This window comes from Prosopis cineraria, unplaced genomic scaffold (assembly GCF_029017545.1).
Source record: "Prosopis cineraria cultivar Desert tree isolate PC_DT_omini unplaced genomic scaffold, ASM2901754v1 PC4, whole genome shotgun sequence".
Taxonomy (NCBI): Eukaryota; Viridiplantae; Streptophyta; class Magnoliopsida; order Fabales; family Fabaceae; genus Prosopis; species Prosopis cineraria.
Window position 1 is genome coordinate 10154187 of NW_026555335.1, and position 10324 is coordinate 10164510.

Here is a 10324-nt window from a genome sequence, read left to right on the forward strand (position 1 = left end):
AGCCTTCGGGCGTGACTGTCAAATCTACATATTCTCCTCTCCCTCTCTCCCTCCCTCTCTCTTCCCTCCATTCTCAGAGTTCCGCAGACCTCTAGTTCTCCGGAGATTCGACTCAATCGCCGATCTCCATCACCCTCCTCCTCGGGAATCCCTTGTCTTCCTCCTATGCTAACATGTTCCAGATTTTCAAGGTACGAAATTCCCTTTTTTTTATGGCAACTCTGATACACACTCTAATATAAAAATTATTAGCCACTTAATTTAATCATGAAAACTCAAGTTTTCTTACTCTCCTTGCGTCCTTTTCTGCTGCTTCGGCCCTTTCTTCCCTTTTTTCCCCCCTTCTCCAGAGATCTTTACAGCTTAGGGGTTGGGATTTTTCTTATTTTCTCGTTCGCTGTTCTCGTCAAATGTTTCTTTTTTTTTTCCTTTTATCTCCAGCTAATTTCTGGTCGCTACTTAAAGGAATTTTTGCTCCTGCAAGTGCGAGATTTCCAGTACGGTTTCAGTGTTCGAATTCATGACACAGTCCTTTTTTCTCTCGCGCAATTTCTGAGTCTTGAGTAATTGCCAATTTCAGATTGCTAAACGGCTTTTGGTTGTATTCAATGTATGCTCTCAGAATTTGAGCAATGCTATTTAATTTCGGGTCTGGACAGCTATTATTATTTCCGTAATTTTGGTCGAAAAGGGTTAATAATGCTGTCTCTGAACTGATGCAGTACACCTTCGTGCTTCATCTTCTCTGCATCATTCTTTTTCTTTCTTTCTTTCTTTGTTTTTTTTGCCCTGTTGGGGGTCTATGAGATTCTCCATTGGAACTCTGTGCTTTAGTTTAGGTAGGTATTTCTTGAGTACATTAAAAAAGGTTCCCTTTTAAGGAAATGGGATCTGCTTTTTCCCATCTCATCATAAATTATAATAACATGATCAATATCCATAACTGCAACAATAATAATAGCAACAACAACAGTAAGACTTCCATATTAATATCTCAATAATAATGAAGCAAGGAGGGGGGGAGTAGAATTTATATGCTTCTTATATGATCTGATCCCTCTGGAAAAGCAACTCATGGGGGTCATGATTTCTACTACATCCCTTGTCTCATCTGCCCAAATGCCTTAAACAATTCAGATGCTGCTCATGTTTTGTCTTTCTGTTTTCATTAGTGCAGGCATGTACAGATAAGAGGATATGATTATGGCCGAATTAAAAATTCAAAAAAGCTACTAAACTATATAGATTTCTGCGCACTGTTTCTTATCTTTGGTTCTTTGTTTCTTTCTTTGTTTTCCTTTTCTCATCTCCTTCTGATGCAGGACTGCTTCTTTCTGACTTGATCGATTAAGCTTTTGACTCGGAAAAAAGAATGGAGGGTGACATATTCTCTGGTCTAAACAATGGTACAACACAAGTCGATGGCAAGATCTTGCAGACATTTAAAAAGAGCTTCGTTCAAGTGCAGAACATCTTGGATCAGAACAGGCTTCTCATCAACGAGATAAACCAGAATCACGAGTCCAAGATCCCCGACAACCTAAGCAGAAACGTGGGTCTTATTAAAGAGCTCAACAACAACATCAAAAGAGTGGTTGATCTTTATGCTGATCTTTCAAGCTCCTTCACGAAATCCATGGATGTTTCATCCGAGGGAGATTCTAGTGGTGCTCTAAAATCTGACGGGAAAGCGGGACACAAGCGACACAGGCCTGCATAGTGTTTGCTTCTTTTTCCTTATTATTTTGCTTGGTGACTGAAGATGCAGAACGAGCAAGCAACAACACAAATTGCGTCGAGTTGAGGGTAGAACTAAGATTAGATTCTGTATCTGATACTCTGATCTCTTGTTGTCAAGAAAAATAGAAAAAGATTGATGATTTTCCAGAATCCCTCTCTCACTGTAACCTTGTAACTGTGGATCTAATGGAAATTCCAGCAATGTTTGTGGTACTACTAATTTAGTTTCGCTTCTGTTGTCCCAGAAGAAAAATAAGAATGTCTTTTCTCCTCCATTTAAGGTTCATCATGTGATGGAATATAATGCTACTGTTGTGCTTTTGTTCATTTGTCTATCTCTTCCTTGCACACAACTTGATAGCAAGAGATAAGGCTTTTAGCTTCCATAAACTTTTTCTTCGCGTCAAAAGGGTCTTCATAAGCTTTTGATGGGAACTACTCTTCATCAAAAAGCCTTTATTCCCTTTTTTTCAACTTAAGCTCTTAAGTTTTTGTTGTGACTCCTTAGATCTTACTTTAACAGAGAACTGAAAGTGAGAGAGAAGGGATTGCAGATACTGTTTTAGTCTCTTTTCTCATGTAAACAGTGCGTCTGTTCTTTTTTACCTGGAAGTACTATGCCTGATATTTTATTTCCTTGTTCCTGAGTGTCTTTGCGGGGAAGAGAAGTGCATAGTTTCTCACATAATGTGTGAGAAGATGCTCTGAAACAATTGGAAGAAAGCAGCTTTAGATAAATCTTTTTGGTTCCCAATCGCACACCACCACAGAAACAGAATCTCAGATGAGGGATGATGCCCTTTTTGACTAAATTATGCATAAATGTATTGTAATACTAAATGGCAATGACAAGCTTTGGATGGTATTGGACAAGGGGGAAAAACAGAGAAAAAAAGTAATGAATGATAATGGGTTAGAACAAAACACAAGAAGAGTAGTGTCAAGAGACAGATATGAGTGAACAGTGACTCCCAACAACATGACACGGGCCCCAGAGGTTCTCTTTTGGGAGGAACTCAGCATCTCCATGCTTATCCCTTTCTTTTACTCTTAGGTTCTTCTCTTTTTTACTTTTCTGTATTGTTTTTTTACTCCTTATATATATATATATATATATATATATTATGCAATGAATGCCCTGTATGACAACCTTGATGATTCTCATGTTTCAAACCTCTCTCTCTCTGATTGTGGAGATGTCTTTGTTGGTGCAGCCAGGTGTATGGCAGCCAAATTTCCTGATCTCAGGAGAGAGAGGCCCGCATGAGTGATTGCTGAAAATGAATGCAAAATGAAAACTTTCTGCTTCTGATTTTTCTTGAGGGAGAAATCACCTTTTTACTCCATCAGCTCATTTTATTTGGTATTTGATAAATCGGTGAATTTTAACTTTTTATATATTATTTATTAATTTAATCAAATACTCCCTCTAGTGTCATTTATAAATTATATTTTAAAAAATTTATTTAATTTTATTTATAAATTACGGTGACTTACTAGATAATATTTAAAAATATTTTTAAAATTATTTTTCGTGAGATAAAAAATAATATAATATTATTTTTTAAATTTATTATATAAAAATATATTTAAAATTTTACTCACTTTTACTTTTTATATTTTTTATTAATATTAATGAGGTAGGTATTAATGATTTATAAAAAAAATGAAGGAGTATTTTTTTTTGTATTGCTGGAGCAAAAACAAAAAAGCCCGATCGTGCAGAATTGGGAATTCTCTGATTGTGCACGTTTTTTTAAGCAATATACTTCGTTGAAAAAGTTGAAACTGGGAATGTGAAACGATTGTGTTTGATAAACAAATAATATTTAAGTTGATAAATTATTAAATAGGTTATATTTTAAATTATTTTTTTCTCAAACGTATGGTGCATAAATGCATATGACATAAATTTCCGAAAACATGATTCCACATGTACAAAATTTGAATCCAAAACACTGCATAAATTTAGTATTCTGCTGACAGAACAGGTATTTTTATAAAACTCTGGTCTCTCAGAATGCGTGCCATTTCTTTTCATTCTGGCGTTCTCGTGCAGCACCAGCACTGCAGGCACGGCGGTAAAATCTAAATCTAAGTGGTTAGTAACTATTCATTAACCAGTAAAGAAGATTAGGGGAAAAAAAAAACAAAGAAAGAAAGGAACAGAATCAGCGTGAAAGAAAAAGTATCCCACTCTTTTTAATAATACTTAAAAACATGCACATGTTGAAGCTTATGCTCCAGGAAAAAGACAGGTGCAGAATCAAAATCAAAATCAGAACAAGGTTGGAAGTGAAGTTAATGGCTTAAAATGACAAGGTCTTGTGCACAGAGATGAAGAGAGAAAGAGTGAGAAAGGATGGGCAAAAGAAGGAAAAAAGGAGGTGGGGGGACCAAAAAAATAAAATAAAAAATAAAGTCACTTTCATGCAAAGACGCATGAAAGATGTGAGAAGCTCTTCATTCAGAGTAGCAGAGAGTTTATGGACTAAACGACTTTATTATAGATAACACTGTTATTCACTCCAGTACAAATGGTAAACAATTAAATTTGTATTTTGATATATTTAATAAAATATTTTATTAATGACTAATTTGATTACGATTTTGGCCATTATTCCTTTTGATCCAATATATAAACATTTTCTCATAATTAATCTTAATTTAAATTATGAACAACTTAATATTTATAAAAGAAATTTATCATTTTAACATTTGTATTTATTAATCCGGATTCTTGTGCCTTGAGTTTATAATCTTTGTGCTTATAATAAATTAGAACCATGGGTACATAATTTCATGAGAATAAGAATTTTATTAATATAAAAATTATTATTAAAAGTTGCTTATATTTTGAACCGAAATGAGTGATTTTAAAATAATGCCTAGACTGATTAAATTTTCAATACTTTGATCTTGCCCAACCCAAGGAGTAGCTCGTTATATTTGATGGGCTAAATAATGTGTGATTAAATATTGTGTCACATGAATCTTATCAGCCGCCAAGAAGGGTGGAGCATGAATAATGAATAAATAAAGGGAGGCGCATGAGGATATATATATATATATATATATATATATATAAGAGAATAGCATTTATAGGGAACACTAGTTTGAAGTAGCAGCGAAGCATGCCTTGTTTGCGGCAATGATCAAGGGGTTGGAAAATGAATGAGATGTGTGAATATTAAAAGAAAAGGAACAAGCCAAGACAAAATAAACGTTGGTATGGAACATAACATGTGGGTGAGGGAATCTGCTTTTGGAGCTTCTTTCACTTTGTTGCTTGCATTTTCAGAAAGTAATTTTAAAACTAGCTCCCCTCTAATAAGTCTACCATGCCCAATTCCAAACTTGTTTTGTTTTAGTAAGTACTCCCTCCTTCTCAATTTATATAATATTTTTGCAGGTGATTCGGTGTTTCGATGTACAAAAATTGAAATTTTATTATTTATATTTGTTCCAATATTACCTTTTCCTCTTTATTATATTCTTTCCCTATTCAATGGTTCACAAATAAAATTATATTAAATGAAGGTTGTAAAATATATTTAATAAATTTTATTATTAATTATTTATATTTAATTACTTGAATTGTTTTAAAATTCTTTCATAATTATATTTAGTTTTGAGGATATTTTGATTGAAATGGATATATTTGCAAAGTATTTATGGTACCCAAATACAAATAATCAAATGACCCTTTGTTTAAAAATATAAGACATTTTTAATTAAATTTTACTTTCAATAAAGTAGTTAATTGTTTACAAACTAACATCATCTTTCTATATTTATCCTTATTTAATAAAATATTTTATTTTAAAATAAATATAAAGTGATTTATTTATTATGTCACTTTTGGGAAAAAACACTTTAATTATACTTTGAAAAACTAAAAATACCTTATTTTTTTTAACATTTAAATATTTTAAAAAATGTCTTATATTTTTTAATGAATAGAGTAAGGTCTAATAAATAAATAGTATAATAACTTTTTATAATAAGAAGAGTCTCTATAGAATTTATTTCTGAAAACAAGAAAGTTCATTTTAATACTATATAGGCAATAAATGCACCTTTATATTAATATCAACATGAAATATAACAATCAATAACAAGTAATGTTGGTGCAACCATCCAATCCATGAATCAAGTAAAAATATATAGTGTGACTTGTTTGTAATCTTTGCATATGTAAGGAAAAAACTTGTCTAATTGTTCAAATTTAAAATAATATAACTTTTAGCCCACAAACTTTTTCTTAATTATCACTTTAATCATTGAGCTTTGATTGGTATAACCTTGTCATTGTAGTTTATTGTTACGCTCTGCAAATGTATAGATTATAGCAAGTAATACAAGGTGAGTAGAGTATCATTCCCATGATTTTTTTTTTTAAAGTATGATCAAACAAAGGACATTGTGAATTCAAATAAGTAAAGCGACATATAATTAGGTGAAGTTGATTTTGTAAGCTAAATCAACACTAAAAAATAAAGAAAAGATAATGATTCAAGACTTTTTAAAAGTAATTAGGCTTAGAATTATTCATCTCCCTTTATACCTCAAAAATATTCAATTAAGCCCCAATATACTTTGCTCTTGATGATAAATTATGCTAATCAAGGATATTAAATTACCCACAAGCACTTTCTCAACTCTCGATGTAGGTGTTTAGTTTAATTAATCTCTCAATTGATTAATTAATTAAACTTTAATTTTCCTTATGTGATTATGTGAGATTAATGAATGTGTTTCCACCTCATTAACAAAATCATCTATTCAACTTGCAAACTTCAAGTTCTCACACAATTTAACTCAAGTTTTGCACTCAACTCAACTTAACTCTCTTGAGCATTAATCAAATGAACCTAACAATATAATTGATGGTCAGTCAACTAGAAGCATTAAATATGGAGTAAAATCAACACAATCACATTATTAATCACAAATACGAAGAGAAAATGAGTATTTAATCCATACAAAGGGTTCAAAGTAATCATAGAATCAAGGGTTTAGCTATACATGTTCATAAAACCCATCAAAAAATACAAATATAAGCACAAACATTGAACAAAAAGAAAAGAAGGATAATGGAGAAGAAGAACCAAGATATGAAGACAGAATCTATTTCAATTTTCAAACCCAAGCTCAATCTCCTCAAAAATCCATGCCCTAATACACCTAAAGCTCCAAAACACTCCCAAGAAGTCTAAAATGTCAACCAAAATTGAGAATGTGTCATATACAAAACCCTAACTTTATCAGATAAATAAAATGTTTCATTTTGCTATCGTGCCGAAAGTCCTGACTTTGGAATGACTTTACTCGATTTTGCACTGTTCTCTTAATTAATGAAATTTATTCTCTTTGACTTGACTTCTTTATCCAAAAGCATCATCAAGGGTCCATAAATGCATTTAACCAAACCTTAAACTAAAAAAATCAATAAATTAGTTTCAAAATACCAAAATATAATCATGATTTGAATTTCCAAAATAATATGCACATTTTTCAAACTCGAGTATTCAAAATGCAAACAGTTATGCCAAAATTTATTAAAAATTTAAGGACAATGTGCTCAAATGATATGAAATTTTAGACATTAATATTTATTGCGTGAATAAATTGATTATAGATATTGGGTTACATTGAGTAAACAAATTACAACCATGATTGAGTTGTTTTGAATAGAGCTAATAATTCATGTCAATCAAGTATAGTTCAAGTTTAAAATAACTGAACATATAAAAAACTTATACAGCCAAAGTTAATTTTAACATTTTTATCTTTTGAGCTTGCTTAAATACTTAAATTATTAAATATTATTTTATTTTATTTTTATCCAATTTCAATTTTATATAAATTAAGATTTTTCATACAACATAACACTGTATAACACCATTTTTTCCATCCTTATTTTTCCTTAATATTTTCAAAAAAAAATATTCAAAACAAACAATTACTAAAATATTAAAACTTTATTTAGAAGCATGAAATGTACGAATTAGGAGTCTATCAGAGCATTTGTGAGAGATGAGAGAAAGTTGAAGTGACGATTAAGCTCATTTTATTAATAATAAAAAGAATTCAAATATTCATACTAATCTCATTAAGGTTTTAGACTTGACCTAAATTTTATTTAAGATCATTCACGTTGAATTTTTGAAATGTTAAAAAAATGAAAGGTTGTGAAAAGGGCACTAGAAAGAATGAATTTAGATTCTTTCGTATCTTAAATCCTTTTATTCAATAAATGTCTTAATGACAATTATTGGATTTCATTGACACTTGGAAACTATTAAGACAAACTTCATTTAAAAATTCAAAACAACCATCATGATCAAAACATCCTTAATATATATTGTCTCTTTTAAAAATTTAAAATTTAGTATTTTTTGATTATCATATAACAAAATATCTAAAAACTATTTAATTAAACCGACAATTGTTATTGTACTGCATGAAATATTGATTGAATGGGTGAACTTGTGCGACTCTCTGTATCCAAATCTGAGAAAGAATGAGGCGATGGTGAGGGAGTTTTTAAGTGTAAAGTTGAGAATGAGAGATTATTCTCAGGAGAGGCGTAAACATTGCAGGGGGTTGCTCTTCCATGATTCGTCATCTCTCCCCCTCCCTCTTATGATACTTCACCTTCCTTCCTCACTCTTGCCTTCTCTCTCTCTTTTCCTTTTAATTTGAGAGAAAGGTTCTAACTGCCTGATGTTACATGCAAGATTAAATTCACCACCTTTTACGTATAAAAAAACCTTACATGTCATTAAATTTCAAAGCTATTTGTCCTCTTCTTCTTCTTCTTCTTCTTTTTTAAAAAACACATTTGTAATGTCATTGATTGCACACAACAAAGATTACTGGTAACTATAAAAGCATTGTGCTTTATGGTCGGCTTCAAGGTTGTTGATTAGTAAAAGAGTTGGTACAAAAGAACGCGTTTCACATTTAATTGGTAAATTGGGGAAAAAAATTCTAACGTAAAAAGTAGTGGCAATATTTAAGATTGGTTGATATAGATTGGACGTGTAAAGTTTCAAAACTAAAGTTTATGGGTCCGGAGACAAATCCTTATACAAGGTAGGGTCATATCAATAATCCTTTAGAAAAAAAAAAACTTTTACCTGTAAGAAACATTTTGAAGTAGATTTTAGCCACTTCATTTTATGCTTATTTTCAAATTTTTGGCCCCTCTCAACCTGCTCTTGCATGTGTTACCGACAAGTCTATATTTTTATTATATATTAATTATTAAACTCAATTTTATTTAATATTTTTTTTTAATTTTATTTATAAATTATTTTTATCAAACTTATCAATATCAATATAATAAAAGTATAAGAATAAAAGTAAATATAATTTCAAACATAACTCTTAAATAAAAAATAAATCAAATCGTATAATATTATTTTTTTATCCTTCTCTCTCTAACTTTTTAAAGATAATTTAAAAATTTTAATTTAAAATAAAATAATTTTATTAATAAATAATTTATGAAGTGAATTAAATTATACTTTTAAAAAATATTATATATTGAACCGAAGAAGTATGATACTTTTTCATCTCACCTCTACACACTTGGTCATCATATTCTAATAATCTTTCCTTTGAGTTAAAGTTTACAAGCCCCTCTCTCTCTCTCTCTCTCTATATATATATATATATATATAGCCAGATACAAGCTTTTTATTTCAAAAACGCCATGAGCACTAAATTCATATTCTCCCATGTCCTACTTCTACCCATCTTCTCTGAAAACGATATGTTCCTGTTCCTGGTATTTTAACAACATACAGGCGCAGACCCACATTATCCGAAGTCTAAACTCCAGTCTTTTCGGTTAACACGAATAACACTGTTTTAGTACGGATCCTAATTCTTCCTCGTTTCAGTAACTCAACACACGGCGAACCTGTTTTCAAATAATAAATTTAAATTAATGTCATGTTATAAATGTAACACCTTTTTTTTTTTTCTCATTTTGTGCAAGACACGACAATCTGCAATAACCGTACTTAGTCATACTAAGTATTTTGTGGATTTTACGATTTTGATTAATATCACGAATGAAAAAGATCCATTTTTAAATATTAACAAATGCCGTAGATTCTAGTTTTTAATGCAAAAAGTGATCATCGGTATCAATATATAAAATAAACTTTATTACTGGTATTATTTATAAGTTTTAAATAGCATGATTTTATTATTTAAATCATGTAGGACAAGTGAATGAGCCATATATCTCCAAAAAGAATGGACCCAAAGGCCATGGGCTTTTCAAAAGTCTCGTTCACTCTCAAACATTCTGGTCATTTGGGCATTATCTACTTGAGTCGAACAGAGATGCATGCTGGTCATTTGGGCCTACCGAGGTGACGAACTTGTGTGTTTTCATTTCCCCTTTTTATTTAACAAGAAATGTGATTACTGTACCCAAAAAAGGGAAAGAAGGAAAGGTTGTCCTTAAAAATGAAAGTGTTACAGGACAAAATGTTTGGATTTTTTTTTTGTTTTTATAGTAATTGATTTTCAATGCTTCATGTCACTTTGAACTGGTTCAATT

At 30.7% G+C, this 10324-nt stretch overlaps 1 protein-coding gene across 2 annotated transcripts; it reads left to right on the plus strand.

The window, feature by feature from the left end:
• Positions 1-2061, plus strand: LOC129309447 (protein ELF4-LIKE 4-like). Of its 2 annotated transcripts, none has more exons than XM_054951029.1 (2): positions 1-191; positions 1323-2061. In XM_054951029.1, exon 2 carries the CDS (start codon positions 1373-1375, stop codon positions 1718-1720), a length of 348 nt encoding a protein of 115 aa, XP_054807004.1. In that variant the 5' UTR covers positions 1-191; positions 1323-1372; the 3' UTR covers positions 1721-2061. The 2 variants fall into 2 exon arrangements, with proteins under 2 accessions (XP_054807004.1, XP_054807005.1); XM_054951030.1 differs by lacking the exon at positions 1-191 and adding an exon at positions 251-1177.
• Positions 2062-10324: the final 8263 nt, after the last annotated feature.

What these genes read in the sequence shown, in the direction of transcription:
- LOC129309447 (XM_054951029.1), top strand. Translation starts at nt 1,373, where the DNA reads ATGGAGGGTGACATATTCTCTGGTCTAAACAATGGTACAACACAAGTC.